Here is a 26,572-nt window from a genome sequence, read left to right as displayed (position 1 = left end):
TGTTCAGAAGCTTGTGATAAACCGATTAATCTCAGAAGTCAGAAACAGGTCAAGCAACTCCAGGCAGCATGCTTAGCATTTCTAGACGTCGTTTCCGACTATCTCATCAGAGCATAGGCATGTTGATTCAGCTGATATCAGAGACAGCCACTCCATGGTCGACCAAAGGTTTCGCTTTCCGCAAGCTGAAAAGGCGCCATCAGGTCTTGACTGGTGGAAGGAAGATGGCAGTTACCGAAAGACGGAGTCTAGATCTATGTGCTTCCATTTTCAGTCGTCAACGATGCTGGGTCTCATTTCTTTTGTTTCTATCGGGACTGAGGCTGTCTGAGACCTTCCTTAGCTGTGTAACAATGTATCAATCTCGGATGCAGAAGCAGGCAGTTGGTTTCGTGTCGACACGTAAAGTGTATGCAGCGGCTAGATCACAATCTGCACATGTTGCTTGATCTGTACAAGCTTTCACGGCATGGACATGTGAAGAGAATTCTTCAGCATCCATTGAATTTGGCAGAGCTCCTCTACTTGGCTGCATGTCAGGGTAGGCAAAACAGCTTGTAGGTAGGTGTAGGGAGGTGGTAGGGAGGTGTGGGAGGCACTGGGAGGCAAAGGGGGTAGTTGCGATTCCAAAGCTGTCACATGTAACACTAGACCAACTTCGGAATAGCCCATTCGGGACACCTCTTCTCTTTCCCCGCGCGCTCTCCTGCACTTACTCTTCTTTTCTACTCGTATCTGGCCAGAGACAGCCATAACATCAATATACTATTGCAGCCACCAAATCCATTTTACCCTCTTCTTGCTTTGCCATCTCCTTACAATAATGACAGCAGCAATGTAAGCGAAATGGCGTGGATTTCAGGTGATATCAACTGCAGCGTGGCTCGCGGAGCTCCGTTCACTAGTGTCCTGACTCTTCTGAATTTCAGCCATCTTCTCTTCAGCCACCTGCACATCAACCATCTACGCTGCAAGCCATCTGCACATCAGCCGTAGCTGAACCCCCATCACTCCTGCATATCCGTATTGGCCTGCTGCTCGGTCTGCTTCTCCTTGACATCTAGGCCACCAGCATTCGGCTCTGGTCTGACTCAGGCTTATTCGTCACCTCGCACAGGATGGTTCGCTTTGCAAGTGTCAGAGCTCCGTGAGCTTCCCCCAGGTTGCTACTTCAGGCGACCGGCAGATATTGATGCAGATCACAATGCGGGAGCTGCAATCCGATCTCACGCTGAGCCCGAGCGACCAGGTAAGCTGTAAAAAAACATCTCTCCGCACCCCTTCAGCTGAACACACTCCTGCCTCTATGGGTGTTGCAAAAAGTTTGAGCCTTTCATATCATTCACATTTACTACCAAAGCTCAATTCCTAAGTCGAAGAAATCATGAAATTGTTCGCACGGTTCTGGACAGGCCTCGTCCAACTACTCACTTTGCAAGACTACAACCAGGTGCCTCTGCTGCCAACAGGACCTTCGAACCTCCCCAATGTACCTGGCCATGGCGAGATCTCCCCATCAGAGCCGAAGCCGCTCCGCAGAGGGCCAATCTTTCAGCCTCCAGGTATACGGCCAGGAAGCAAGTTCATATGTGATTATTCGAACATGATCGGGTGGGAATCTTGCTCGACTGAGACAGACAGGTCATGCTGGTTGAAGAATGCCGACATGGGTCAGTTCGATATCAACACAGACTACGAAGCACTGCGCCCGCACGGCATCGTGCGCAATTATACACTCAATGTGAAAGACGGGTGGTGGAATGCGGATGGTCAAAATTTCACCAATGCAAAACTGTTCAATGACACCTATCCTGGGCCTTGGATCCAAGCTTGCTGGGGAGACGTTCTCAACATCACCGTCGTGAACAACCTCCAATACAATGGGACAGCGATACACTGGCATGGACTCCGACAATTTCTTACTATGCATATGGATGGCGTTCCAGGGGTGACACAATGCCCGATAGCACCTAAGGACAGTTTCAGCTATATTATCAATACGACCCAGTACGGGAGCTCCTGGTACCACTCTCATTACTCACTGCAGTATGCTGATGGTCTGGCCGGTCCCATTGTAAGTTGTACCATATACTCGGACTGTACTGTATAGCAAATCGAGACTAATCGACACAATTGCAGACCATTCACGGCCCAACATCAGCTCCCTATGACGAGCCAGCTGAGATACCCTTGCTGTTGACAGACTGGAGTGCGTTTTAAGCTCTTCCTCTTTTTTTCTCTAACAGGCTTTAGGTCATTGGAGTATGTTCCAAAACGACAGCTTGATAAACGGAACAATCCTATTGAATGGTCGAGGAAATGTGACTCGATTCGGATGCGAGTCGCAGCCGAACAGATGCAGCAATTGGACGCAGATCCCCACGATAGAGACACTACACTTTGACCCGCTACCTCTTTACGATACGCCATCATCCAAGTCACGACCAAAGCGGTATCTGCTCCGTATCATCAACACCTCCTTCGAGACTCAATTTGTCTTCTCGATCGACAATCACAATCTAACGGTCGTCACTGCCGACTTCGTACCTATACAACCCTATTCCACGCATTCCATTCTCGTCGGTATCGGTCAACGCTACAACCTCATTGTCGAGGCAAACCCCATAGGCCCTAACCACGTGGGTCGCAAGGATTTCTGGATTCGAACTGGCATTGCCCACTGCTTCAAGCACTGGTCCGACAATGCGAAATACAACATCGAAGGATACAACGTCACTGGCATCTTAACGTACAGAAAGGGAGCCCCCGAGACACCTTCATCTACACCGTGGACAGACTTCTCACTTGAATGTGAAGATGAAAACGCGGGAAACCTGGTTCCAATCGTGCCTTGGCTGGTCGGCCCGGCGGCGAACAGCATCCCAGCTAGTAACAGCACCGGAGAGGAGCGTGACGTAAACCTCAATACCAAAAAACTCGATCCCAACATTACTTACCCATTGGCACTGTTCTCTCTGGAATTACCTGACCACACCACATTCAATCCCCTTCGCGTCGACTACGACAATCCTATGTTCTTCCAGCTGAATCAACCATTGAGCCATCGGTGGCCGACACCGTCGGTTGTGATCCCGGAGAATCTGAAGGAGACAGATTGGGTATGGAATATTCAGTTCCCCCTCTTTTTTCAAAGTTGTCGCGCACTAACTCCAACAAAGATCTATCTACTCATCCAAGGAAACAAGGCCACCGGGCATTCGACTAGTGGAGCACATCCGGTAAGTGCAAGATACGGTCAGAAGAAGAGACCATGGACTTGACTCATGCCAGATACACCTGCACGGTCACGATTTTGCAATACTCAACCAGAGTTATTCGGGATTTTTCAATCCTGGCGACCCGCTTAATACCTGCAACCCTGCTCGTCGGGATGTAGTGCTATTGCCCACGAACGGTTGGGTCATGATCGCATTCAAAGCCGACAATCCGGGTAATTGGTTGATGCATTGTCACATCGCCGGTCACGCCTCTTTTGGGCTTGGGGCGCAAATTCTTGAACGCCAATCTGATGCGAATGCTATCTGGCCTCATCCATCAGATGGCTCAACCAATTATTGTGGCAAGTATGCGCAGTCAAATGCACTCTGTCGGGCATCGCAGATCTGTGACAAGTGGAAAGCATGGCATAGTGATTGTCGCAATTGGTGGGCAGACAAGGGGCAGGATCCCTGCAAAAGCAAGACAGACCCATGGTACTTCTTGCCTGATTCTGGTATTTGAAGAAGAGCATGGGAAACATTGGAGACTGGAAGCCCGGGAGTCTCTGGCTGTGCGTCCCTATGCGAATGGACTTGGAGGAGGTCCAAAATTTCGAAGGAGTATTCCTCCGCATAGGTGGCATTCCTAGATCCAACCAGTGTCCATCCATGTATGATCAAGGCTGGTGGCCCTCCGCCCCAGCCTGCGCGCAGCACTGAACGATTATCTTATAGCCGTGATGGAAAAGTTGTGAGTGTGAGCGGAGATAGTTGAGAAAGCTCTCGTGCCTGATTGATTCACACTCTCCGGTATCTTTGGTCTTTTTGGGTAAAGCCTAGTGAACCTCATGAGCCTCTTCCAGGCTCCTTTAAATTATCCCAAGAGACTCAGACGCTTTCCACCCCCATGTGGAATCATTTCTTTGACGACACTCTCTTGCATGGTGGCAGACAAGTCGCATCTAGTCCTGACGAAGGAGTGCATGGCCTCTGGAGAACTCGTTCTGCGGCTTGATCTGTGCATTCTTAGTCTTGACCAATCTTCCTCTATTCTGACATTTTGCTATGTAAGTAGTGTTGCTAGGCGATTGCCATGATTCCATAGCGTACAATTACCGATTCCCATCATCCATACTGATACCACGGCCACGGCCACGGCGAACGGGAAGAAACTGTCCAGCCAACTTGCAGCACCACTACCAGTGTACCACGGTCGACCAAAACGCCGAATGCATCACGCCAAAAAGGGTCCATGCTTGTTATGCAAGGACTGTCAAGAAGAAAAAAAAAAAAGGAAAAGCCCCGCGCGCCCTTTGAGGGATACTAGGACGATCCTAGAACTTCTCGCTGGTCACGGCCCTCGAGAGATTCACCAGGATCCAAGCCAGAAGCTGCACGACCGTCGTCATCAACCAGACAAGCAACTTCAGCCCGGTGATGAGGAAACTCAAGGCCGAGCGCGTCAGCACAGGCAATTCCTCGCCCTTGCGGTCTCCCGACTGATAATGGCCGAGTTTCTCCAGATCAAACTCGGCCATGGTGATTTGCTTGGGTTTGCCCTTCTTGCCTGTCTTCTTTGCCGTCCGCTTCCCGCATGACGTGATGGTCTCCTCGTCGACTTCCTCAACATGACCCTTCTTCCAGCCGAACCACGCTCGACCCTTGGAGCCCGATCCGGTGTGGCGGCCGCCGCGCACATCATTTTCATGATCCTGGCGCATCAACTTGGCTTCTTCCTCTGCTTCTTCACGCTCTGCTATCGTGGCGTAGAACATACTCCCCGCGTGGCTCTTGACGCTTCCCGGTCGCGGCGTGCGCATGCCCATGCTCATGCTCGGAGCGTGGCCGAGACTTGATGCCGGCGCCGGCCGAGGTTTCCAGACCTCCATGCTGCCTAGAGCTGGGTTGGTGGTTGCATCGGCCACGGCAACGGCGAGCATGGCGCTGACGATACTGTCGATACTGAACAACGAGGGCATTAGCTCGAGCAGTCCATTGGCGTCGATGTACAGTGTTTGCACGGTCAAGTCCAGCGTGGCCAGGGGTGGGTGGTCCGGAGTCGCTGTTGCCGCCGTGTTGCCGTCCGTTTGTGGAAGCGTGGAGAGTCGCCGAATGCCTTGACCTGCGGATGATGCCATGGGTGTCGCTGGTCCCGTTAGACCGAGCGTGCGTCGTGCGGCATTAGGATCGATGACATGGATCGTGGGCAGGGCACCTTCCATCGAAATGGTGATATGCAGCACTGGTTTGCCTGTTATACTGCGTATCGTGGTCGGAGAGCTGGGCATGGGCGAGGTGGCCGCGAAATCACCACCCATCGCACCGCGGCCGATGGCGGGGTGCTCGAGCTCGTAGAACCCGCCTCGAGCGTTGAAGCGCAGATGGCATGCTTCTTGCTTGGCGGCGCGGCGAACGGCCTGGGCTTCGATCTCGTCGCGGTCGGTTGGTGCGAGATTGTTTTCCCGTGCGAGGGAGGCCGACTGGTGGATGGCTAACATGGCGGCCAGTTTGGGAAAGATGAATGCCACAAGGCCGTCGTTGGGCGGCTGTCGCCGAGAGGCAGGCTCAAGAGGGCACAGAACGACGTCCCGAGTCGACGTCGCTTTTCTGGGGCAGGTCTTGGTGACGGCAATTTCATTGGTGTCATAGGTCTGCAGAGTGTAGAATGGTAAAGATGGGTGGGAGCCGAATACGAATGTTGCTTCTTCTGTTCTATTGGGCATCAGCAGGGGCACGAAACAAAGGGGGAAAATTGAGGAAGCCTGATATACGTACCGTGCCATTTCGAGCGTGAAAGTTTTGATGGCGAAGTCCGGTTCGGTGCCGTGCGAAGCCTCCCAAAGTTTCTCGAGATCCCGCTGCGTGGAGATTCGACGGCCAACATTCACGCTCAGCACATCGGAGGGGAAGTTGAGGATGCTTGCTGGAGCTGTCCGCTGAGCGGAGGCTGCGAAGGGTAAGGAGAGATTGCTGCGGTAGTCTTCCCGAGAGAAGGCGCCGGGAGGTAGGAGGCATGACAAACGAGCTGGGACAGGCCGTTGAGGCGCGGAAGGCTGCTTTGTTAAATGAATGGACGGATCGTATCTTGGAAACATAGACCGAATGGGCACAATGGGTGAAGGCTCGACGGGAGACTTGGTTGAGATCGCTATTTGTGTCTGCGTATGCGAATGGGTCTGCACCTGCACGAGAGTCGTGGCGGATCCTGCACCTAGAGAGAATGACGGCTGTGGAGAGGAGTGGCTCATCTGAGGAGATTGATACAGGGAGGGCGTATACTTGGCGAGCGATGCTGAAGGGGCGACAGGCTGTGTAGGTGTCCTGCCATCGATCGGAGATGTGGTAGTAATGGCTCGTCCAATATCTTCTGGCGAAGGCGACGAATCTCTTCGCTCATTCAAGTGCGCCGGGAGTTGAGGTAAGGGAGGCTGCTCCTGCTCCATCTTGATAACGATTGATTCGCCGTTGGAAACGGTGCTCTGGGGCGATGCCACGATGCTGATGCTGTGCAGGCTAGGATTCTTTTTGTGAGGACTGGGAATAGCAATCTTGGGCACGGTCGTGGGAAACAGCGAGAAACCCTGACTTGAAGACATCTTGCAAGCCTGGTCTCTTGCTCGGAGAAGGGCAGGTTATGGTTATTAGGGGAAGAAAGAGCCAGAGTTGCAGGCCTGCTGCAGGAGGCGATGGCAGAACAACAAGAAGCACGAAAGAGAGAACACGACTGCAACGTTCAACCGTGGACCAGCCGCATGAAGATAGAAATGAAGGAAGGACAGAAGATGAGGATAGACAGCATTGTAGACAGTAAGTCACTCAAAGACCATGGCCAAGGGGATCCGGTTCTGGAGGAACGGCGCTCTCTGGGGAGTTGCTCCATAGGTGTGAGCGAAGGCCAATCAGCAAGAGAAGGGAGAAAAGCGGCCTTGGCTGGCGTTTAGAGCCTTAAGATAGCAGAAAAGGACAGTCGTTCAGATTCATCACATCTGCAAGGGCGGCTTGGACAGTCATTGGCGAGGAGCGAACCTATGAAGAGAGAGAGAAGAGAATGAAGAGGAGAAGGAGAAAGATGAAGAAGCAAGGATGAAGTCGATTCAGGCGCGTAAATTCGAACTTGATTGGTCGTCTATTTCGAGATGCCCTCGCTCGTTCTGATTGGTCTTGTCTGTATCTTGCTCTGATTGGTCCAGCACTTGCCTGCCATGGAACCAATGACGAGAAGACTCGAGGCTGTCTTGTGCCAGTAGACTGGTTAACGAGGCGTCGATTGAAGGCATGAAGGTATGATGCACGCCTCCGCAGGAGAATTGAAAGTCTCCATTCCTCGGTCTTAGAACAGCGTCGACGAACTACCAGCTTGACCCCAAGAAGGTCCCAGTGATAGCACTTGCATCCATGTCAGTAGTGAAACCCTCGGCCAACTTGACGGGTTTGTGGGATCGCTAGAAGGCTGGATTAGCTCACCTTCATCGCCTGATTGAATCAAGTTGCCCTCCAAGTGATTCTCATAATGACCAGACAAGAGGTACTGTATAGGATCCATCCAAGCCATCTGATTAAAATTGACCATGTTCGAAAATTGACCATCCACGCTTTCGAATCCCTTGTCAGAACCGGTCGAGAATGGATTAGAATGCTCTTCGACTAGTGGTGGAGGGTTCTCAGGGGGCTTCCATCCCATGTTGGTCAGGATCTGAATCACTTCCGTCGAGGGATTTCTCAGGAAGGCCTCCAGGCTCTGAGCATCAGCCTTATTGATGGAATTTCCCGATTGCCCGGTTTCATCCGTTGAGGAAGACGAGTTCCGAGTGCTTGGTTGAAGTCGTTCTGCCTTCATTCTAAGAAGGCTGTCCCTGCTATTGGTGGCAGCTGGCCAGTCTAGCTCCTGTAGTATCTCTAAACATTTGTCCAGTTTCGGAGAAGAAGGCGTTTTGGACGAGCGAGGTTCCCCCGTGGAGGCCTGGATCTCGGTCCTGACAATCTGCAACAGATATATCGTACCGACGGTGAAAATGATGTCGGAGAAGAGAAACGGTGCAAATTGAAGGGAGTCGCAAGAGTCGATAAACAGCTTGACGATGTTAAAGACCTCGTCACTGGCAAATATAAGCCAGATTCGCAACGTCTTGTGGGGGAGGGGGGTATTGGGCGGTGAAATAGTACTCACGCTGAGGTATCGCAAATCTCGACTGAGACAGGTACGTCGCTCTGCTGCCCGTCATCCTTAATACGATTGTACATCGGACGGTGCAGAAGGATACGGAGATAGTGGAACGTGGCGTGCATGGTGAGAATATGTGGCGGCACATGGAAATCGCCCCAAGCTTCCAGCCGTAGTGGAATAGGGAGATCCACGAGCCAAGCACCCAATTTTACACTGTTAGCAGCGGTTAGCTCTCGGGACCTCATCGTTACAAGCATGATTGCTCCCTCACTTCAATCTCGAGCTCTGGTCTCTGGTCTCCTCCATCCCAGTGGTTCGTGGACGAACTGTGTACCTACAACATGTCAATTTTGAAAATGTAGACTCCCGCACTCTTAGCTCACAGTAATTGATGGATCGAGTCTGCAAGACAAATGAGGCGGCAAGTCCAGTGGAAGGTGGAGCTCTTCCACCCAGGTCTTGTCGCCAACGCATTACCTCCAGATTGTGTACGGTCTCGGTGGCTCAGCCATGGCGCGCCATCTTGCTCCGCGTCAATGGTCGGAAGCGGGACGCCAAAATCCTCGACGTGAAAGCTCGCAGTGCGCCCGACGATGAAGCTCCACAAGCTACAGCACGTTCAGTATGATCGGGTTCCCAAACCACGAATTGACAACTTACATGTCCTGAATGTATACCGTGTAGAAAGTACGATCCCGGTAATTCTTGGTTGCCTGAGACATGCGCGCACTGCTAACCAAATCTTGGCAATCGATATGCAGACCAACTGAAAGCGTCAGCGAGAATGGCCACAGTCACGATGATTGGGGAACCTCATTCACGAATCTGCGCCGCCCTCGTTGCCATTCCTTCGCAAATCCAACCAAGATTGACGTGTCTATGTGCATTCTCGAACTGGACTGATCCCACTAGCATCAAACCCTTCACCGTTGTGGTCAGTGGTCTTCCCAATTCTCCTTCCATCATCTCCTTCGCTCGAGTGGTCAGTGACGACCGAATTGCCGTGACATCGACTTCCGGTGGAAAGATGGATTTAGAGTGGAGCGCAGTTACTGCCAGGATCGTGCAATGGAAGAACGGCGAGTAATCCGGCGATCGAAGGGGTTGAGACGTTTCTGCGCTCGCTCTAGGTAGAAAAACATCAATGCGAGAGCTTGATAGGATAGGGTAACTGAGGAGGGTACTCACTTCAGTCCGGCGACAAAAGCCGCTTCGTCACACCACAGACACCAATCCGCAAAGTAGCTGAAATAGACCCTCAATAGAGTTCGGTGAATCATCGGATCGAGCGGACGTGCAAGCTGTAACATCTGACTGCTCGCCTCCAGTACCTGTCTTGTCAGGGTTTCAATTCCTTGACCACGGTGTTGGGTCGTGAGCCGTTCTTCCGTGGTCACCATGAATACCGGAGGCAGGTGCCTGAGCGCCGAGGTAGGACCATAGTGAGTCGCAAACTCGTTTCCAGCCTAAACGAAGTGTCAATCAACCAGCGTCTTGTCCTTTCACACCGCCCCGCTGTGATTCCACCGTAGAGGCGGCGTTCCCAGGATATAGACAAATCATCATCAACTCACCGACGTGAACTCTCCTGAGAGTTGGTAGGACTTTTCATGCTGCACTGTGGTCGCTGTACTGTTCAAGGGTGATAGGTGACTTGTCTCTGTCAATGGGCAAGCAGTAGGCTCCACTGAGGACGTGGACCGTTCTCGTTCCAACTGTTTAATCCGACTCTCGAGCATCTCGACGTATCCCTTCGCTGCGGTCTTTCGACCGTCCGTATGGCCGACATACGTGCATTCCTCATTTCTGCGTACGCAATGGGAGCATCGGGGTTGACCATCACATCTTGTCCGCCTATGTGGATGGGCCGGTCCATCAGCTGAGACTCCACAGCAGGCGATGATGTGTGGCTTGATGAACGGACAGACTCACCGTTTTCGACAATTGCCACATGCTCGGGTCACATTAGAACCCTTTGATCTCCTCTTCTTGGGCGAAGTTTGGGATTCGCTCGGACATGGCTGCGGTTTGGAAGAGGCCCTGTCCCCTGTGACAAAGTTGTCCCAGATATCGTCCTCTGGGATGTTCACCTGGAAATTGATGAGCGGGTCCGTGGCTTTCCCCGAGGAATTCCTATTTAGGAATTCGGAGGATGACATTTGGGTGTATTCGGGATGCTGTTCATGTCGAGGAGCAGCAGATCGAACCTGTAAATCCAGATACCGAAGCGGGGAACGTATTTCGTAAATCTGATACGAAGGCTGAGAATATATATATCGAGGATATACCTCCGTGACGCAAAAGCGTCTGCGAGACCGAAGCTTGGAGCGCGTTTCCGAAGGTACCAGGATATCAGGATGAAAAAGGAAGGTACTGCCGGGCCTGCACCTCTTGGCACATGCCTTCGGCACGGTTGCCTAATCAGGACTGCGCCGCAGCTCGACATACATAGTACAGTATCTCTGACACTCGATCTGCCATCCTTGTTCATGGTCCCTCGTACTACAATTCCTATCAATTCAAGCGTTACAAACGTGATACAGGACACCATCACACATGCTTATTGACGGCCCGACTGAGCTCTATGGTGATTCCCGACAACATCTTTCACTAAATCTTCGCCAGTTTACCTAGGTATGCATTGGATCTGCATGCGAACGATGCTTCGTCTCTGAAAGGTTCACCAGGATGGATTTGTACCTGACTGGGTTTGCCTATGGACTACTAGTATTTACCTAGGTAAGCCTGTACACTTTTCAGGCCAGATCCTTTTGCAGTAATGCGATATAATCCCGAGTCTTGCTCTCCCATTCCGTAAACTGGGTCAACTTGCGACCTAATCTCTCCCACGTCACAGCGTCCTCCTGTATGCAGCCGTCCAAGACACCTGGCGCGAGATAGTTCGTAGATAAGGCCTGTTCGAGCCAATCGTTGTCGGCTCCAGTGGTCAACGGGTCGTGCTTGATAAGCTCGGCCATGCGTTTCTTACTGAGCTCGGTGGGAACCGGTTCCCAATCTTCCCACTCGAATTCGGCTTGTTCCATCTGTTGTCGCACCGGCACACGCCATAGTCCCTGTCGATACTTGGGTAGTCCCGAACCGCAAGTCAGGTCGTCCAGGAACAGCTTGATGGCTGTGATGTGATCCGCTCCGAGCTCCAGCACTGCCGCAACCTCTCGTCCGGATTGAAATCTTCGAGTTTGTTAGTCAATAGTCAATCGTCAACTCCCAGTCTGCCAAAGATGAGATGAGGGATGCATAGAAAGGAAATGGTAGAAGTGAAAAAGGAGACGGAAGCCTTTTAGAAACACTCACGCTGAAGTCTTGATCAGTGGCACCGTTCCCCCCTGTTTGGCGAGAAGATTGTAAACCTTCCGTATCCGAGCATGCCTACAAGCGAACGTATGCTGTGTCGCCGGATCGGGAACATCTGGCCACACGGCAGGGCCGGTGCTCGCGACGGGATCGTTGAAGTACAAGTGGATGGAGTGTAAGCCAGCCTGCTGGGCAGCGACTGCTTGGGCGACTGAGAAGACAGTGGTACCTGACACGGGTATTCCCTCCTTTGCCAATATGGCGGCCGCTGCTGCACCATTCCCCGTCAGGCTGATCTTGATGCACACTCGGTCTCTGCGAATGTCAACCTCGACCCTTTCGTGGAGGGTTTGCACCTAGTAGCCTCGACGACCTACAGAGGAATTCCCGCAGCTTTCCAGCCTTCAACAAACTGCCTCCCACACTTGACCAGCTTCTGGACATCTCCATTCATTGAAGTGTATGCCGAAGCAATCACTCTTCCAGAGATATGGGAGATGACTTTGGCATGGAAACGACCAAAGATCAACGGGTATAGCTGCTCGAACGATTTATCCCTGTTCTCCCTGATCGTTTCCTCTACCAAGTCCCTATTGACCGGATCAGTGATTGCGTCGTAGATGAAGCGTGGATTTGAGCTGCAGTCGGTAATTGTGATGGGGAGCGATTTGATAAAGTCGATGTCGGGGGTCTCTGCGTCTATACGGGCGAGTGTCGAAAGCTTTTCCAGAAGGGTACGTTCTGGGTCGGCCGCGGCCCCGTTGATGGCCTCAGCAACAACCGGGATAGTCATACTGTCTACCTTGACAAACAAAAAAGCGAGAAACTGGTGTCCGGCTCGACGACTGCATCATATGCTTTGATTTCCTTATCTACTACATGCCGAACAATCCGGAGCTCGTATCCTTCTTACGCACTTACGTTTCTCCAACGACCGGGGCAAATTTACGGCATCAGATCAGTGTGTTAATGACTTTTATACCACCCGAGTATTGGAGACACACGTACCAATCCTCTCCGATCTTCACTAGCAACAGTCACTGCTTGGGGCTGAGCCGGAAAGTTAATCGCGGATACCTACCTAGGTATCTGTTCTTCCCCGTCGAAGCAAGAAACCGGCTCACAGACACCATATGCCAATAACAGCCTGCCATGTGAGGCTCAATGTTTTCATGAATCAACTATTTTCACGTTGACCACCACCAGCCATGTTGTCTAGCTGTACTAGTCCTGCGTCCAGCTCTCTAGTCAGGACAATCTTCACTCTCATATTTCGCCTACTCTCAACATGCACCATTGTTGCAGTACATTTTTTGAGAAACCGCACCGAGGTCGCATTTTCACCCTACCCGTCCTCTCTTGAACTATGTTGGAAAGGTCGCTCAAAATGGTAAGGTCCACCATGAAATGCGTAGTATCACCCTGTTTCCACGTTGGAATTTTTCGTCCAACCCGTCAAAGAATCATTGTCTACTTGACCAACCATCCTAGGCCCTTTTTCCGGTGTGTGCAATAGCATCTTCCAGCTCGGGAACTGATGCAACTTTAACCGTATTGCCCTCTTCCGTCAGCTTGGTATTGGGTTCTTCGGGCTCGGAAACCACCAAACCCAAGGTCATCTGACCTTGATGAGTCTCCTCATATAGCTCCTGGGCAAGCCGGACGTTTCTGGGTCGAACAACCTTGATCTCGTAGTATCGAAGAACGGAGACTTCTACCAACACAAGTAGCCAACAGCCAAGGCTGATTTGCCAGGCGTGACTATAGTGCTGTTGACGAACTCAGCCTCCGATCTCATCAGCATAACATAGAGACTCACTGGGACTTCATAAGTCGGCCAAATGAGCACGTTCGACCACGACCCAACCGCGTACCAGAATGCGTTCACTAGATAGATAAGAATATGATGCACAGTTTCAGGGTAAGCAACCTACTGAAGCCAGATATGAATGCCCTCTGCTCCGGGTCGTGAGGAAGCATGTCAGAGATCCAAGTGTAGATCGGAGGAGCAGTACAGCTAGAGAAATAGGTCATGAAGACTGAATGACATTTGATGAGCGCATATCTTGCAAGACAGGTGGATCATGCTTACAGGCGAAATATTTGGCTCCCAAAGGAACGTCCCATACAATCATGATAATCGAGGGAATGAGGCCCAGAGTAGCCTGAATCATGATAGGGATCCAACGAGTCTGGTAATAGTCTGAAAGGAAGGAATACACCCAAAGCATGACGACTGCCTCTGTTCAGCCTTCCTTGTAGAGGTACAAAAAGAAGAGATCAGTGACACACCTGTGATTGCATTGCCGCCTATTGGAATCGCATTGACCTGTTGTACAGACCAAACGGGTGTTCCATCAGGGTTCTTGAGCGCCTTCAAGAACAGATTAAAGTCTGAGAGGGCGTTAACGGAAGTATCTTGAGTAGGGTTATTGGCGAGACTGACAGTTGTAACCTTGCTGAGCCATAACGCAGGCGGGAAAGAGTATCACAAAGAAGTAGAAGAGTGGTCCCTTCACCGCCCGCACCACAGCCGCAACGGTGAAGGGCTTGTTGTCTCGTCGTCTGAACTTCGCCATACGCAATTGACCCTCATTGACGTGGTGTGTCTTCAACCAGAAGCTTGCGCGAGGACTATGGTCGTCAGGGCCTGTGAAGAATCGCATTGATGGCGAACACTTACTTGGTTCGAGAGGGATAATCCGGAATTAGGATGTAACCGAACAACGCAACGACCATAGTCATGCTACCGTTTATCACAAACATCCAGCGCCATCCACTGAGCCCGGTGTGACCGTTGAGATTTGTGTAGATAGCAGCTTGAAGGGCGCCAGCCAGCTGAACGGGTCAGAGCAGTTCTAAAGGATACTAGTAGGCAGACACTTACCATGGTTCCTATGAATTGGCAACTAGCATAGAGGCCAATCCTAAATCCTAATTCCCTGGGTGTGTACTAGAAGTCGGTGTCAGAGAGGCAGCGCTCCTGTCTCTGTAAACGTACCCAAGCATATAGCAGCATGATGGCACCGGGATAGCACGATGACTCGAGAAGACCGATCTAAACTGATCAGACAAACTCCCTATAGGAGACCTGAGGGACGTACACAAAAGCGAAGACCGTATCTGCAGTCAAATTAGCGGAAATCGGTTAATCCATTGTAGGGGTACTCACAGAGTTTCGACGTTTTGGGCTTTGTACTGAGCAAGCGTAAGGATGCCCCAGATGAGCTCAAGGGATGGCAGCCAGGTCGAGGGTCGAACGCGAGTCATGATAATCTGCGAGGGCTGACGAGGCATTAGCTCCTATGTAGGTGACCATTACTGAAGTCCAGTGCTTACCACCAGGAAGATAGCATAACCGATGAAAAAGAAGCTGAACTTTGGTCAGTTGAATCGTCGGTGAATGGACGAGAGGAGGAACTTACGTGGAGAACAAGTTGTACTGGACTCCAACTACATTAAGCTCCTCTTTCATCCCAGACACGTAAGCGGCAGAGATGTCTTTGCAGAATAAGTCAGACTACTACTTGTAGTATTCCGCCACTGCTACGACTCTGGCTGAAGGGAACGGACTTACTCTGCTGATCGAGGAATTTGATGACTTGAGAAATACAGAGAAACGGTAAGAGGATAAAATCGAGTCGAGCCACAAATAGTCGCTCGGCTTTGCTCTTCTTACCAAAGACCGCACCGGTGGTAAGATCGACCCTGGCATTAGGATCGACGATGGTGCCATCTTCTAATGGAGAAGTTTGGTGAGACTGGGAATTGAGCGCCATTCCGGATTCGAGATGTCAAGCGTGTTTAGGGTGATGAGCAGCAGTCGTAGAAGGCGAAGCACTCTTTGATCCATCACACATTGAGAGTTATATATGTGTAATGGGGGACAAATCAGTGGATGGAGGATACTAGTAATTAGCTAGAGATAACCGATGTCGATTCGGCGCAAACTTGCGAACGTCTTCGTAGCGAGCCGGTTTCCAGAAAAAGCGGTATCGTCTGACTGGGAGCATTTAACTCCAGCTTGAGGATAGGGAGTCTGCTAACGGTAAATCACTGGAGTTATGATCATGGCACTATGGTACTGACGGCCTTCCGTGTGTCAACGACTTACCCTATAACATTGTATACGAAGGATTCCGGATAGACAACGAGTATCACGTCAAGGACGTTCAGGTTGAAGCCGACGAACTCCTGCCGTCAGACAGTGCCACCCTTTTTCGAAACCGGCTTGGTAGGTAAGTTTGCCCCGAGATCTCGTTGGCTTTATGATTGGGTGTCCGTCGTTTCCGGGATCCATAAAGTGGAGAGTATCTGTGAGAGTATCTATGCTCCGAAGGTCACCCCCTTAGGTCGTCCGCTACGACGCAACTCTTTCAAGCTGATAAGAACTGGGGTGCTGTGAGCATTCCTCTGACTGCTTCAGGTTCATAAAGTGCAAATCTCTCCTTCTTCACCAAATTTATCACTCAACTTACAAGCTCTGAGCGAATATATCCCCCCAACATGCCGGTTCCGATCACCACCGGGCCAGTCCATATTCCCCTCTCGGACGAAGAGCGTATCTCAGGCATATTGACCCCTCTTCATCTGTATGATGCGGTCGATGCCCTGCGGAGCGATGGGGTGGTCATTTTGGACAATGCGGTCGCCGTCGAGGTGTGCGACAAGCTGAACGAACGGATGACATCCGATGCGAAACTCATGTTGACGCGAAACAAAGATCTCAAATGGGGGTGAGTCGGGCATTCCACAAGGATCACAGCTGGCGTTTATCTTTTCATGACCGATTGAATCGCTGACACCTGGTAGACAAGGGAAAGGACATGGCAATCTTTTAGTTCCTCCACCACTATCGCAGGGTGAGTACTAGTAATGAGGTCGGGAAATGATCTCTTTCCAGATCCTTCCCGGAAAGATCTCTAAGACCTGTACCTTCAAGTTCTTTTCTTACTGTTGACTCGGCAGAGTTCCTGTTTCCCGACATCTACGGCAACAAGGCAGCGACCAGTGTCATTTCGCACGTCATCGGCCCCAACCCAGAAGTCCGGTTCTTGTTGTCCAACACTTCATTTCCGAAAGAAGGAGTCCGGCAGCCAGTACACAAAGACGGTCGACACCTTCATCCGACCCATCCATATTGCATTGCAATGAATGTCAACCTCATCGATGTCTCCCCAGAGAGCGGCTCTACTGAGCTTTGGTTGGGAACCAACAACGATAGTCCTCCCACGGATTGGATCGAGCCTGGTGTCTCGCATATCAACCCGGCTTTGCTCGAACCAAGGAGAGCTATCAGGCCGCCATTGCAGCCCACTGTGAAAAAGGGCGGAGTTGTTCTGCGAGATCTGCGATTATGGTAAGTCACCTCATCTAGCGGGAATTACTAGTACTACCTATTAGCTACCTTTCGTCCTTCGGATTTCTTGACACTGAATTATGGCAGGCATGCTGGGGTCCCTAATCCAAGCGACGACATCCGAGTAATGATCGTACTCCTCCACTTCGCTCAGTGAGTCCCTAATCTTTGAGTTCTATCTATCCTTTCGCTTCTTCTACATCTTATGGTGATCTAACAGACTCGATGAGAACAGGTGGTTCGGAAATGGCGAGTATATACAGATGCCAAGATCGTTGCAGCCAGCAATCGAAGCGACGAGCGCCAGGGCAGGCAACAAGTTCATCTGTCAATGGGTCGAGGACAAGAATTGGAACTACCTCGACTCGAGGTTTGCCCAGGATTTCAGTTCAAAGGTCCATCCCGAGTTCTGGGAGCCATACCGAGAGGCCAGCGAGGCTAAGTTGGCGAAAATGAACATGTAGCCCTCTGTCCTGGCCTTATTGAAGAAGACCGACCGAACTGTCGATCTCATACAGACGTTAGATATGCAGATCATTGGTGCATCAGGTGATAGCAGGGTGTTCTTTCCAGGCTTCATTAGATGTAGGATCTAGGTCAATACTTACGGAGTGCTCGTCTCACCAAGAAACAAAATGTACTTTCGAAACCATCGGAAGTCAAGCCCTATGTTGATGAGGTCTATAAAATATGATGGCTAAACAAGGAGCGGCAGGTGAGCCGAGGGTGAGCAAAGCGGCGGGGAGCTAATCAGAAAGAGAAGAATGCGGAAGAGAGATACCGGGACGATCCCGGATCCGGGCACCGCGGTGGGCTAGTGTAGGCTGCACCAGGCCAAGTGGGACCGGCTTTGGCACCCCGTGGCACCCATAAGGAATTTCCTATAGGCGTACTATACCATTAGGCTCGAACCCCTTTGCCTCGGCTTGATTGTCCCCTCATCTTCTCATCCACCCTGTGCCACCACAAGCAAGATCTCAACCCCTCAACTTCCCCATGATCCACCTCGTCCTTCGTCCTTTCGGTCCTCTCGCTTCTCCTGCTTAACATTTGAATTGGACCCCGTCGATCCTAATGATTATGATCCTGCGGTACAAGGCACGAGAGGGGACTTGTCATGGACTTCCCCAATCATTAAGTCGCCCTCGTCGGCCTCCCGCCCCAAGGACGAGTCAGACTGCTTGACATCGACACTTTTGCGATCCACATGCATGCACAGGCATCATGGACTTCCACAGGCATATCCAGCATGAGAGAACAGTCCGATCGTGCACCCCCTCTTTTAAATACCATTGTTGTGGGTATGAGCGTGTCAGGCCTGTGATGATCGATTGTTACATTCAAGTAGCTGACCTTCGTCCTCTGCTCTCTACCCTACACAGTTCGATTGTTGATATTCTTCTCAATATCGTCTCTTTGACTGCTATTGACGGTGCGACCTATCCATCATGTCTGATCCCTCCCCAACCTTCGATATTCCCAAAGAGTGCTGGGCCGGTGTTGTAGTACGTCTTCGGCAATTCACCACCCACACCGTCCTAGAAATCTGACCCAGTCAAACAGAAAAATGAAGGACCCGACTTCTACGTCGAAGTCGAGAAGATCCCAGTGCCTAAGATTGGTACGTCCCGCCGTCCTCCCAACCACCATCCCTACCATCCAGACACGTCGAACCATTGGGAGAGAATGCTGACGCCGCCAACGTATTGTAGGCCCCCAGGACGTCCTCATCAAATTGAACGCGACCGGCCTCTGTCTCAGTGACATCCACTACATGCTCAACGACTGGGCCATGCCCACGATGTCCCACTTCGGCACCAAATGTGCCGGCCACGAGGGCGCAGGCGTCATCGTCCAAGTCGGCGACCAGGTCAAGAACTTGAAAGTCGGACAACGGGCTGGGTTTAAACCCATTCAAGATGTCTGCCATTCTTGCGAGTATTGCAGGACAGGCAGGGAGACATACTGCACCAAGGCAGTTTTGACGGGGATTCACTGTGATGGTACGTACCACAACTTTTGTACCAGGAAGGACTGGATTGTTGACATGGCGCTAGGAACGTACAAGCAATATGTTGTTTCGCCGGAGAGCTATACAACTGTAAGTCATGCCGCCCGGCTTGAGGTTTTTCGACATGGATGACTGACCGCTCCGTTTAGCTGATACCTGACGTACGTCCACCACCAGTGTGCAGCGCCCCCAGGGCCCCTGCTAACGAGGACAGGGCGTGTCTGACTACATCGCCGGCCCCGTGATGTGCTCCGCCTCGACGATCTACTCATCTCTCAAGGAGTCCGAGTTGAAACCAGGGCAATGGGCCGTTTTCCCCGGCGGCGGTGGTGGCGTGGGTATCCAGGGCGTCCAACTTGCTGCGGCCATGGGTCTGCGACCGATTGTGGTCGATACCGGCGACGATCGGCGGAAGCTCGCCCTTAGTCTGGGGGCGGAGGAATTCGTCGATTTCAAGGAAGAAGGTGACCCGGTAAAGAAAGTGGTCGAACTGACAGACGGTGGAGCGCATGGTGTTTTTGTCACGGGTAGGTCAAAGCACCCCAAGTCCGTATCCGATCGATTGGGACAGTTGCTGACAGGAAGGCTCAAGCTGTGCAATCATACCCGATCTCGCTAGGCTATCTAGGAATGAGAGCTGGAGCAAAGGTCATGTGGTATGTATCGGGCGCACCCACCTCACTTTTTCTGGCCAGCGTTGGCAGCCAAAGCCATGAGGTGTTGCGGCGAGGATAGAAGCGAGTTTGCTGACGAGATGGCAGCATCGGTATTCCACCCGCCGGCAAATACCACATCGACCTGGACCCTACAGCTCTGGTTTTCCGTGGACAACAACTCCGGGGTACTCTGGTCAGCAGTATGGCTGATGTCGATGAGACGTTGGACTTTGCGAGACGGGGTAAGTTGTGTCATCACTTCTTCATCCGCGCGTCGGCAATCGATGCGGCCGTGGTGTTTGGGGAAGAAACCAGCTAACGACGCGCGAAGGCAAACTCCATCTCGAACCCACAGTTGTCGGCCTGAGCAAGTTCAACGAAGCGGTGCAGAAGCTGAAGAATGGACAGGTTGCTGGGTAAGTATTCCCCGGTCTCTGGGCTCAAGGGCAGCGAGTTTGGGAGTGACTAACGAGGACAGGCGCATGGTTGTGGATTTTAACATACCGTGATGAGGAGGGATGAGATGAAGCCAGGTCAATAGCCATGAGGCAAATGATAACTGGACGAGTTGCAGGAAAACATTTCGGCATCACCTATTGGCTTGAGAAAGAGGTGATCCTGATGAGTATGGCAGCTGACCACGGAGTACCATCCATACTGTAACGCCACTCGTATATTCGCCGCGTATCCCCTCGTCGTCGTCAACGTCTAGCAATGTCCACCAGCAGATCTCCAAGGAGATGGAAGCTCATATTATTGCTTGCTTCAGGTTGTTCTCTGCACCTCGCATTCATCGCAGTACCCAAAAGAGCTCAAATTCTGGAGAAGGACGCCTTTGTACAAGAGACAGCACCGTGCTGTGCCAGTGCGTGCCTAGGTAGTAGACCCGTCTTCAAGCGCCAAAAAGCCAAAAGCAACTCATGAAAACCAAGCCGTCGCTGACCGCACGAGCCCCTTTCTTCTCCCTTCGGATCATCAGACCTGAGCTCAGGGCTGGCTTGCCGCCGCCGCCGCGACAACAACAACAACAACAAGAACAACAACACCTCGCCCCGTTCTCTTCACTCATCGTCTTCAACCAGAACCACATCTCCCAACCTCTCGAGCATCTCCACTTTCCTCTGCAGGACCCTCTTCTCAAATTCTCTGCTCACACACGCGCCATGCTGCGCGATCTCAAAGAACAACTGCGCATGTCTCGTCATGACCGTCTGCAGCCTGGAGCTCAATTGGTCGATCAGCCACTCCTCAAGCACGTCCTTCTCGCCTCCTTGACTGCCCTCGTCGCCCTTGACCGTCGCCTTGTCTTTACCCTTACCCTTTCCCTTTCCTTCGCCGCCCATGACCCAACCACCCAGTCCCTGCGCCGCCTCGTTTTCGTTTTCGAGACTCCTCGCAAAAACCACCCTAGCCACCTCCAAAAGACATTTAACGCCGACCCCGACACGTACACCGACCCCGACACCGGTGCCCCTTGCTGAGCCTGGGTGTCTTCCTGGGCCACCAGCACCAGCACCGACGCCGGCATCCTGATACTCCTGGTACCCACACTCGACCAACTTCCTCACGACGAGTGCCGCCAATGTCCCCATGCCCAAGCGTCTGGCCAGAACATACAAGCTCGCTGCCTTGAGCGCTTCCCTGCGGTAATCGTCGACACTATCCAGCCCGTCCAATCGTTTCGGCCACACGTTTTCTCCTGTGGGATGACTCACGATCGCAGGCACGTATTCGTCCATGATCAGGAACTGCTGGACGGCGACGAAATGGTCCGCGTTGATCTTTGTGAGTTCCGGGTGCATGATGAACGACTCCGAGCCTGAGCCGGAGGTTATACCGTTACCGTTACCGTTGTTGTTATTGTTGTTGCTGCTATAACTTTTGCTGTTATAACTTTTGCTGTTGTTGTTCGACGATGTAGTACCACTAGTAGTAGTTGTATGGCGAGTCCGACTCACTAGCGCCTTTAGGACGGGTGACTTGTCCAGACTGTCCAGCGGCACGATGAAGATCCGGTTTCGTGGCCCAACGTAGGTCTTCACTTTCTCCTCTCTGGGAGTGGTGGATAGGTGAGACAGCAGGGCGCGCTCTTCCTCCGACTTGATCTGGACCTGGACATCTCCTCGGTCTCGGTCTGGTTGGGATTGATCGTGCGTCTGACGCGCTGGTGGTGGATGGACTTGTTGGTGTCGTCGGTTGTTGCCATTGCGGTTGTTGTTGTTGTTGTTGTTGTTAGTGCCGTTTCGATTGTCGTTGCCGGTGCCGTTCCGATTGCGCGGCATCATGTCGATTGATGGAGAGGAGAACAAGGGCGGTGTCACCACTGACGGGGTTTGACTGTTACTGCTGCTATTACTGCGAAACGACTGGCCGTTATTAGATCGTTGTCGTGCTGCTTGTTGGCTTCGTTGAGGTTCAGCATCCGATCTTCCGGAGTCGTCGGGCATGAACAGATGATAATCGTCGTCGGTAGAGAAGTCCATGAAGGAAGGGAATGGTGAAGAAGACGAGGATTCAGGTGTTGTGGTATAGTTTAATTCCTCTTGCTCTAGGGATGAATGATCGAAGTGCGAGTAGTTGGTCATCTTGGGATGAATGAGTGAATGAATCGGGTTTTGGACTCGAGTAAGAGTATAGTGAGGAGGGGTTCTGATGTCGTGGAAAGTAGACTCAAGAAGCGAAGCTAGTGATATATGAGCACTTTAATGGTAGATAGGATTGAAAGTAGGGGGTGAAAAGAAGTCAATGATGTAGAGATGGTGATCTGGGGCTCGACAGGAGTCAGAGCACGATATACTGGCAAGATATCATGGACCGTCGACGCAAAGTGAATACATGCAAGTGAAAGACGTTGTACAATCTCACGTGTGCTCGTAATGAAGATTCCTGTCAATGTCAATGTCACCGTCACCATGCACATGCTTCGTTTCTGCTTGCCCGTTAGCTTGTGACAATCATGCTGAACATGAAACAAAACAATAAGGCAAAAGATCAATAGAGGTGGCCGAATCTCTCATTTCCTATTTCTGTATCATAAGAGGTATTCCTCCCCAATCGTCAAGATCGGGTCGAAAAGCAGCTTCGCCATATGGGCAGATATGTCGACATCGAGTCGAGAAACCAAATCAATACAAACAAGAGAGCTGCGAATTGTAGTCGCGCACTGTGTGATGTTTGACCAATGTTCCCCGTAGCAGGAAAATAAAGGAGCGGAAAAGCCGAAATTGCGCCAGCCAAAAGGGGCCATTAGAAAGAGTAGGGTTTTCAATGAAACCAGTGCAAAGTTGTCGGCCAAAACCTCGAGAGAAGCGGAGTGTATAACTGCTATCAAAGCAGTTTTTGGACCCATGAACCTCGTTGCTGGGGGTTTTTGTCTTCCAACAACCTGGTAAACACATACTGTCCTACCTCACATAGCTCCAAACCGTCGAGTTCTGTAGGTGGTTGATGAATCATTAGATGACTTTGGGAGAACGGCTGTTGCTGTACAGAGCACAGAAAGTAAGCTGTTGATCCAGGGGACAGAGGACCCAAAAAAAGTCAGCGGCCGGAAAGCGAATCATGTCTTACCTGATCTCGACAATGTCATCGATGTGATTGCACATGGCCACAAACAGGTCGAAGAACAATTTGCCTCCATGCTCCATTTCCTTCTGCATGGTTCCACTCCTCTTAAAAGTCTTGCGACTTCGGATGATCAGAGCAAGGTAATGAGCGCGGAGTCGCGATTCCGTGTCCGGCGTGTTCTCGTACGCGTACCGAGCAGATCGCAAGATCACATCGACCTGGATTCCGGATTGGAGACCTTGTTTCCGAAGAGCCAGGCGCTTCAATTCCTCCAGGCCATACTTGTCGGCAGCGCAGTAGATGATGGTGTCCCGGAGAACATCACCACCCACGTCGGGGATGTAGATTGTCGAAGCGCTGTTTCCGCGGCCACCATTTTTTAGATCCTGCACCGCATCCTCCAGATCCCAAGTGTTTCGCCGCTTATTGTGCAACAAGCGTGGATAGTAGTCACCCTTGTATAGAAACTCGAGGACGCAGGACAGGATTTCCGGTTCTTCTTCGGGCAGTTCCACTCTCTTCGAACCGCTTTCCAGGAACTTGCCTTTCAAGGCGGCAGCGAAGAAGGGTGAGTGACAGAGGACGTCCTCGTGGGCAGCGAAAAGACGCTGCTCACGACCCACCACGAGGGTAGCGATGGGACTCGTCAATGTACTGTGGTTGCGATCAGTTCAATGTTGCCTGCGCTGAGCTGGTGGCTGCCTACCTGGCCACTGGCGAGCCTTCGTCCACCGTGTCCTGCATCTTTCTCTTCACATGTTCGGGATAAGTAGTCTTGATGGGCTTCGACTTGACGATGCGACCATCGCGGATATTGAATGATCGTTTGAACATCTCGTCGAAAGAGCGCATGGGGTAAATGATTGTCGAGTACTGGAATCAACGAACGAGTGCGAGAGAGGAAGAACGAACGGTTGAAGAACCTATGACTGTAGTAGAGAGCGTGATAGGTTTTCGGGATTGACGCTTGATTCACATAAAGGTACCATGTGATGTGGGAGCTGCGAAGTCCTCGAGGATGACTCCCTCGCCTGCCAGCCTCATTCGGGACGAAGAAGCCAACAGCCAATGAAGATCACTCTGGAGAACTTGACGGATTTGGACAACAGGTTGACCAAACACGTGTTAGATTTGCCTGCTCGGTGCGTGAAGAAGAAGGAAGAAGAAGAGGACGGGAGTTTGAAAGGGCGATATATACTTATCAAGCGTTGCGCAGGCGCTTGGAAGCCTTGGCGAAGGCAACCATACAGACGAGGATGCGTGGTCGAATCATGATGGACATCCTGCGCCCGTCTTCCAGGCACTTGTGCATCTTACCGAAGCCGTAGGAGCAATGGGGAGGGAGATGAAGAGACAAAAAGACCCTCCAGTTTTACGGAGTAGCTTGATGCGAGATCCATCATTGTTGACATGGTCAGATGACGACAATTGTTCTAGGACGCGTCGAATATCTCCGAAGACTGTCAACCATATTTTGAACCGCGGTCATCCTTTTTCGCATCTGTCGTCCTCCATGTTCATTTGTTTGACGACGTACGTACACAATATTGTTGCTCTCCCATAGCACTATATCGGCGAGTACCGGTACCCAACGATGGCCACTCGCTGTCCACTCAGCATTTAAAGCTCGTTTCCTTCTCGTCAGGCGCCGCCGATAACAAAGGTTTCCGGATCATGTGCCGCGAAGCACCCACCATCTGCATCTGTGTGTGACTACCAATCTTTGTTCCAAGCTCTTGCCCGCATATCGAGATCGACGTGACGGATCCATCTTAAGCATTGATAGCCAGGCCGACTTCATCCGTCTAGAAGTAGTGACGCTGACGGGAACTCCACGCATTGCCAGCGATGTTCGCCTGCTGGTCAGCCGGAGTATGTTGGTCTTTTGCAACTCGAGCCTCTTTGTCGATGCGGGACTGGACACGAGCAAGAACCTCTGGTGTCGGGTTCGGAATAGACTCTGGAGTCGGTTTGGCAGTGCCGTTCATAAGGGATTCGTATCGATCGCGGCATGCGTTCTGGGAGAAGTTGATCACGGGCTCAGGTATCGTCAGTTCCGGGCTCGTACATTTTTGGCAAGGATAACACCGCTCACCTTGAGATTCTTCATGCCATCGGCCACGATGCGCCATTTGCGGGTATCAATCTCAGCCTTGAGTCGGTCGACTTCGGCGTCGGCTTTGATGACAGCTTGGAGCAAGACATCATCCTAGGGCATATTAGTTTGTGCTGACCCAGAACAAAAGAGACTGCATACATCGCCGTCATGCCAATCAGTCAAGTCTGCATCGAGGAGGTCATCCTGTCTCTTCTGCAATTTGGCCTTGATACGTCTCCAGCGGGTGCCGATGGTCTTTGGATTGTATGCAATGCGACCTTGATCGATAAGAGCCTGCGCGATGTCTCTCTCCAAGAAACGTGCCTCTTTCATGCGAACGATCAGTTCATCGTCGGAGTCGAGATCTGCAGAGACCTTTTTGGCAATGGCAGGACGGCCACCACGCATCTTCATGTTCTTGACATCGGATGCTTCGAGGGCATTACCAATGAATCTGGACTTGCGACGAGCTTTCGACTTGCGGGTGGATCCCTGTCCGACTGTTAACAAGGAGTTTCGGGAGGTCATAGTAACGCTCGGTCACCTCAGGCACCATGTCATCGGCATCAGATTCGAGGTCAGCACCGTTATCGCTGTCGTCATCATCCCAAGCGGTGTCACCTTCTTCTCCCTTGGGTCCACCGACAGGGACGCCCATGTCTATGGATAAATTCAGCCTCCTCCCATGCCTCCTGTGAGTTGCTGACTTACCTTTTGGGAAGTAGGTTGGGTCGAGTTGTTGATGGGCGAAGTATGGGAGAGGGTGTTGGCTCTGCTTGTAGACGACAGCAGGAGCACCGCGTCTGCGTGGATAGACAACCAGGTTTGGCCTAATTCTCATGGGGATGATGGCTCGCGCACCCAGATCCATGCTGGGCAGATTATGACTGCTTATTCGGTGAACACGACCTGCAACCGGGTTGTGGGAGATAGTAATGGAGCAAGATGACAAAAGATTGGGTGAGAGAGGGGAGGGAGACAGGTTGATATGGACGCGCGAGATCAAAGTGGCTGTTGTTGGTGTGGGTGAGGCAGTACTGCTAAGTGAAGTCCAGGTGAGGAAACGGACGGTGACCTCTGGTCTGGTGAATTACTTGATGTTCTGCAGGCGCTCGTCTACAGCTTGGGACAATAGTAGCCATTGTCTGAAGGCCACGCTCTTCTCATTTTGATCCTCGTAGATA

The 26,572-nt window shown here is 51.6% G+C and overlaps 10 protein-coding genes across 13 annotated transcripts; 4 read left to right on the top strand and 6 right to left on the bottom strand.

The window, feature by feature from the left end:
- Positions 1-878: 878 nt before the first annotated feature.
- Positions 879-3,921, top strand: PV05_08726 (the record flags this gene model as incomplete). 2 transcript variants are annotated; one of them, XM_013458263.1, is made up of 6 exons in its annotated part: positions 879-1,249; positions 1,440-2,074; positions 2,140-2,209; positions 2,254-3,119; positions 3,180-3,239; positions 3,292-3,921. In XM_013458263.1, 5 exons carry the CDS (start codon positions 1,604-1,606, stop codon positions 3,739-3,741), a joined length of 1,917 nt encoding a protein of 638 aa, XP_013313717.1. In that variant the 3' UTR covers positions 3,742-3,921. The 2 variants fall into 2 exon arrangements, with proteins under 2 accessions (XP_013313717.1, XP_013313716.1); XM_013458262.1 differs by lacking the exon at positions 879-1,249 and having other exon boundaries at positions 1,385-2,074; positions 3,180-3,921.
- A 578-nt stretch (positions 3,922-4,499) lies between these two features.
- PV05_08725 (uncharacterized protein) lies at positions 4,500-6,814 on the bottom strand (the record flags this gene model as incomplete). Its single annotated transcript, XM_013458261.1, has 2 exons — positions 4,500-5,930; positions 5,994-6,814. The coding sequence occupies 2 exons, from the start codon at positions 6,812-6,814 to the stop codon at positions 4,553-4,555; spliced, it is 2,199 nt and encodes a 732-aa protein (XP_013313715.1). The 3' UTR covers positions 4,500-4,552.
- A 492-nt stretch (positions 6,815-7,306) lies between these two features.
- On the bottom strand, positions 7,307-10,696 carry PV05_08724 (uncharacterized protein). The gene is made up of 10 exons (XM_013458260.1): positions 10,315-10,696; positions 9,957-10,236; positions 9,571-9,848; positions 9,204-9,508; positions 9,043-9,148; positions 8,766-8,990; positions 8,654-8,716; positions 8,386-8,595; positions 7,683-8,314; positions 7,307-7,604 (listed from the first exon to the last, which is right to left on the bottom strand). Exons 1-10 carry the CDS (start codon positions 10,539-10,541, stop codon positions 7,549-7,551), a joined length of 2,382 nt encoding a protein of 793 aa, XP_013313714.1. The 5' UTR covers positions 10,542-10,696; the 3' UTR covers positions 7,307-7,548.
- Positions 10,697-11,138: 442 nt separating this feature from the next.
- On the bottom strand, positions 11,139-12,490 carry PV05_08723 (uncharacterized protein; the record flags this gene model as incomplete). Its single annotated transcript, XM_013458259.1, has 3 exons — positions 11,139-11,574; positions 11,698-12,012; positions 12,075-12,490. 3 exons carry the CDS (start codon positions 12,488-12,490, stop codon positions 11,139-11,141), a joined length of 1,167 nt encoding a protein of 388 aa, XP_013313713.1.
- A 694-nt stretch (positions 12,491-13,184) lies between these two features.
- On the bottom strand, positions 13,185-15,476 carry PV05_08722 (uncharacterized protein; the record flags this gene model as incomplete). Its single annotated transcript, XM_013458258.1, has 14 exons — positions 13,185-13,466; positions 13,517-13,584; positions 13,632-13,736; positions 13,790-13,933; positions 13,990-14,091; positions 14,144-14,331; positions 14,381-14,535; positions 14,585-14,650; positions 14,699-14,755; positions 14,802-14,820; positions 14,870-14,982; positions 15,037-15,070; positions 15,123-15,198; positions 15,275-15,476. The coding sequence occupies 14 exons, from the start codon at positions 15,474-15,476 to the stop codon at positions 13,185-13,187; spliced, it is 1,611 nt and encodes a 536-aa protein (XP_013313712.1).
- Positions 15,477-16,203: 727 nt separating this feature from the next.
- PV05_08721 (uncharacterized protein) lies at positions 16,204-17,520 on the top strand (the record flags this gene model as incomplete). Its single annotated transcript, XM_013458257.1, has 5 exons — positions 16,204-16,433; positions 16,510-16,559; positions 16,666-17,056; positions 17,144-17,209; positions 17,277-17,520. The coding sequence occupies 5 exons, from the start codon at positions 16,204-16,206 to the stop codon at positions 17,518-17,520; spliced, it is 981 nt and encodes a 326-aa protein (XP_013313711.1).
- A 530-nt stretch (positions 17,521-18,050) lies between these two features.
- PV05_08720 lies at positions 18,051-20,470 on the top strand. 2 transcript variants are annotated; one of them, XM_013458255.1, is made up of 11 exons: positions 18,051-18,357; positions 18,439-18,561; positions 18,620-18,677; positions 18,769-19,059; positions 19,114-19,157; positions 19,217-19,228; positions 19,282-19,594; positions 19,660-19,723; positions 19,829-19,965; positions 20,055-20,139; positions 20,202-20,470. In XM_013458255.1, exons 2-11 carry the CDS (start codon positions 18,505-18,507, stop codon positions 20,230-20,232), a joined length of 1,092 nt encoding a protein of 363 aa, XP_013313709.1. In that variant the 5' UTR covers positions 18,051-18,357; positions 18,439-18,504; the 3' UTR covers positions 20,233-20,470. The 2 variants fall into 2 exon arrangements, with proteins under 2 accessions (XP_013313709.1, XP_013313710.1); XM_013458256.1 differs by having other exon boundaries at positions 18,051-18,561.
- Positions 20,471-20,784: 314 nt separating this feature from the next.
- PV05_08719 (uncharacterized protein) lies at positions 20,785-22,308 on the bottom strand (the record flags this gene model as incomplete). Its single annotated transcript, XM_013458254.1, has 1 exon — positions 20,785-22,308. One exon carries the CDS (start codon positions 22,306-22,308, stop codon positions 20,785-20,787), a length of 1,524 nt encoding a protein of 507 aa, XP_013313708.1.
- A 410-nt stretch (positions 22,309-22,718) lies between these two features.
- On the bottom strand, positions 22,719-24,607 carry PV05_08718. 2 transcript variants are annotated; one of them, XM_013458253.1, is made up of 3 exons: positions 23,997-24,607; positions 23,294-23,944; positions 22,719-23,206 (listed from the first exon to the last, which is right to left on the bottom strand). In XM_013458253.1, exons 1-3 carry the CDS (start codon positions 24,140-24,142, stop codon positions 23,179-23,181), a joined length of 825 nt encoding a protein of 274 aa, XP_013313707.1. In that variant the 5' UTR covers positions 24,143-24,607; the 3' UTR covers positions 22,719-23,178. The 2 variants fall into 2 exon arrangements, with proteins under 2 accessions (XP_013313707.1, XP_013313706.1); XM_013458252.1 differs by having other exon boundaries at positions 22,719-23,944.
- Positions 24,608-24,805: 198 nt separating this feature from the next.
- PV05_08717 (uncharacterized protein) lies at positions 24,806-26,560 on the top strand. Its single transcript, XM_013458251.1, has one exon. It carries the CDS (start codon positions 25,690-25,692, stop codon positions 26,056-26,058), a length of 369 nt encoding a protein of 122 aa, XP_013313705.1. The 5' UTR covers positions 24,806-25,689; the 3' UTR covers positions 26,059-26,560.
- Positions 26,561-26,572: the final 12 nt, after the last annotated feature.

Source organism: Exophiala xenobiotica, assembly GCF_000835505.1.
Source record: "Exophiala xenobiotica strain CBS 118157 unplaced genomic scaffold supercont1.5, whole genome shotgun sequence".
Classification (NCBI taxonomy): Eukaryota; Fungi; Ascomycota; class Eurotiomycetes; order Chaetothyriales; family Herpotrichiellaceae; genus Exophiala; species Exophiala xenobiotica.
This window is presented reverse-complemented; position numbering and strand designations above follow the sequence as displayed.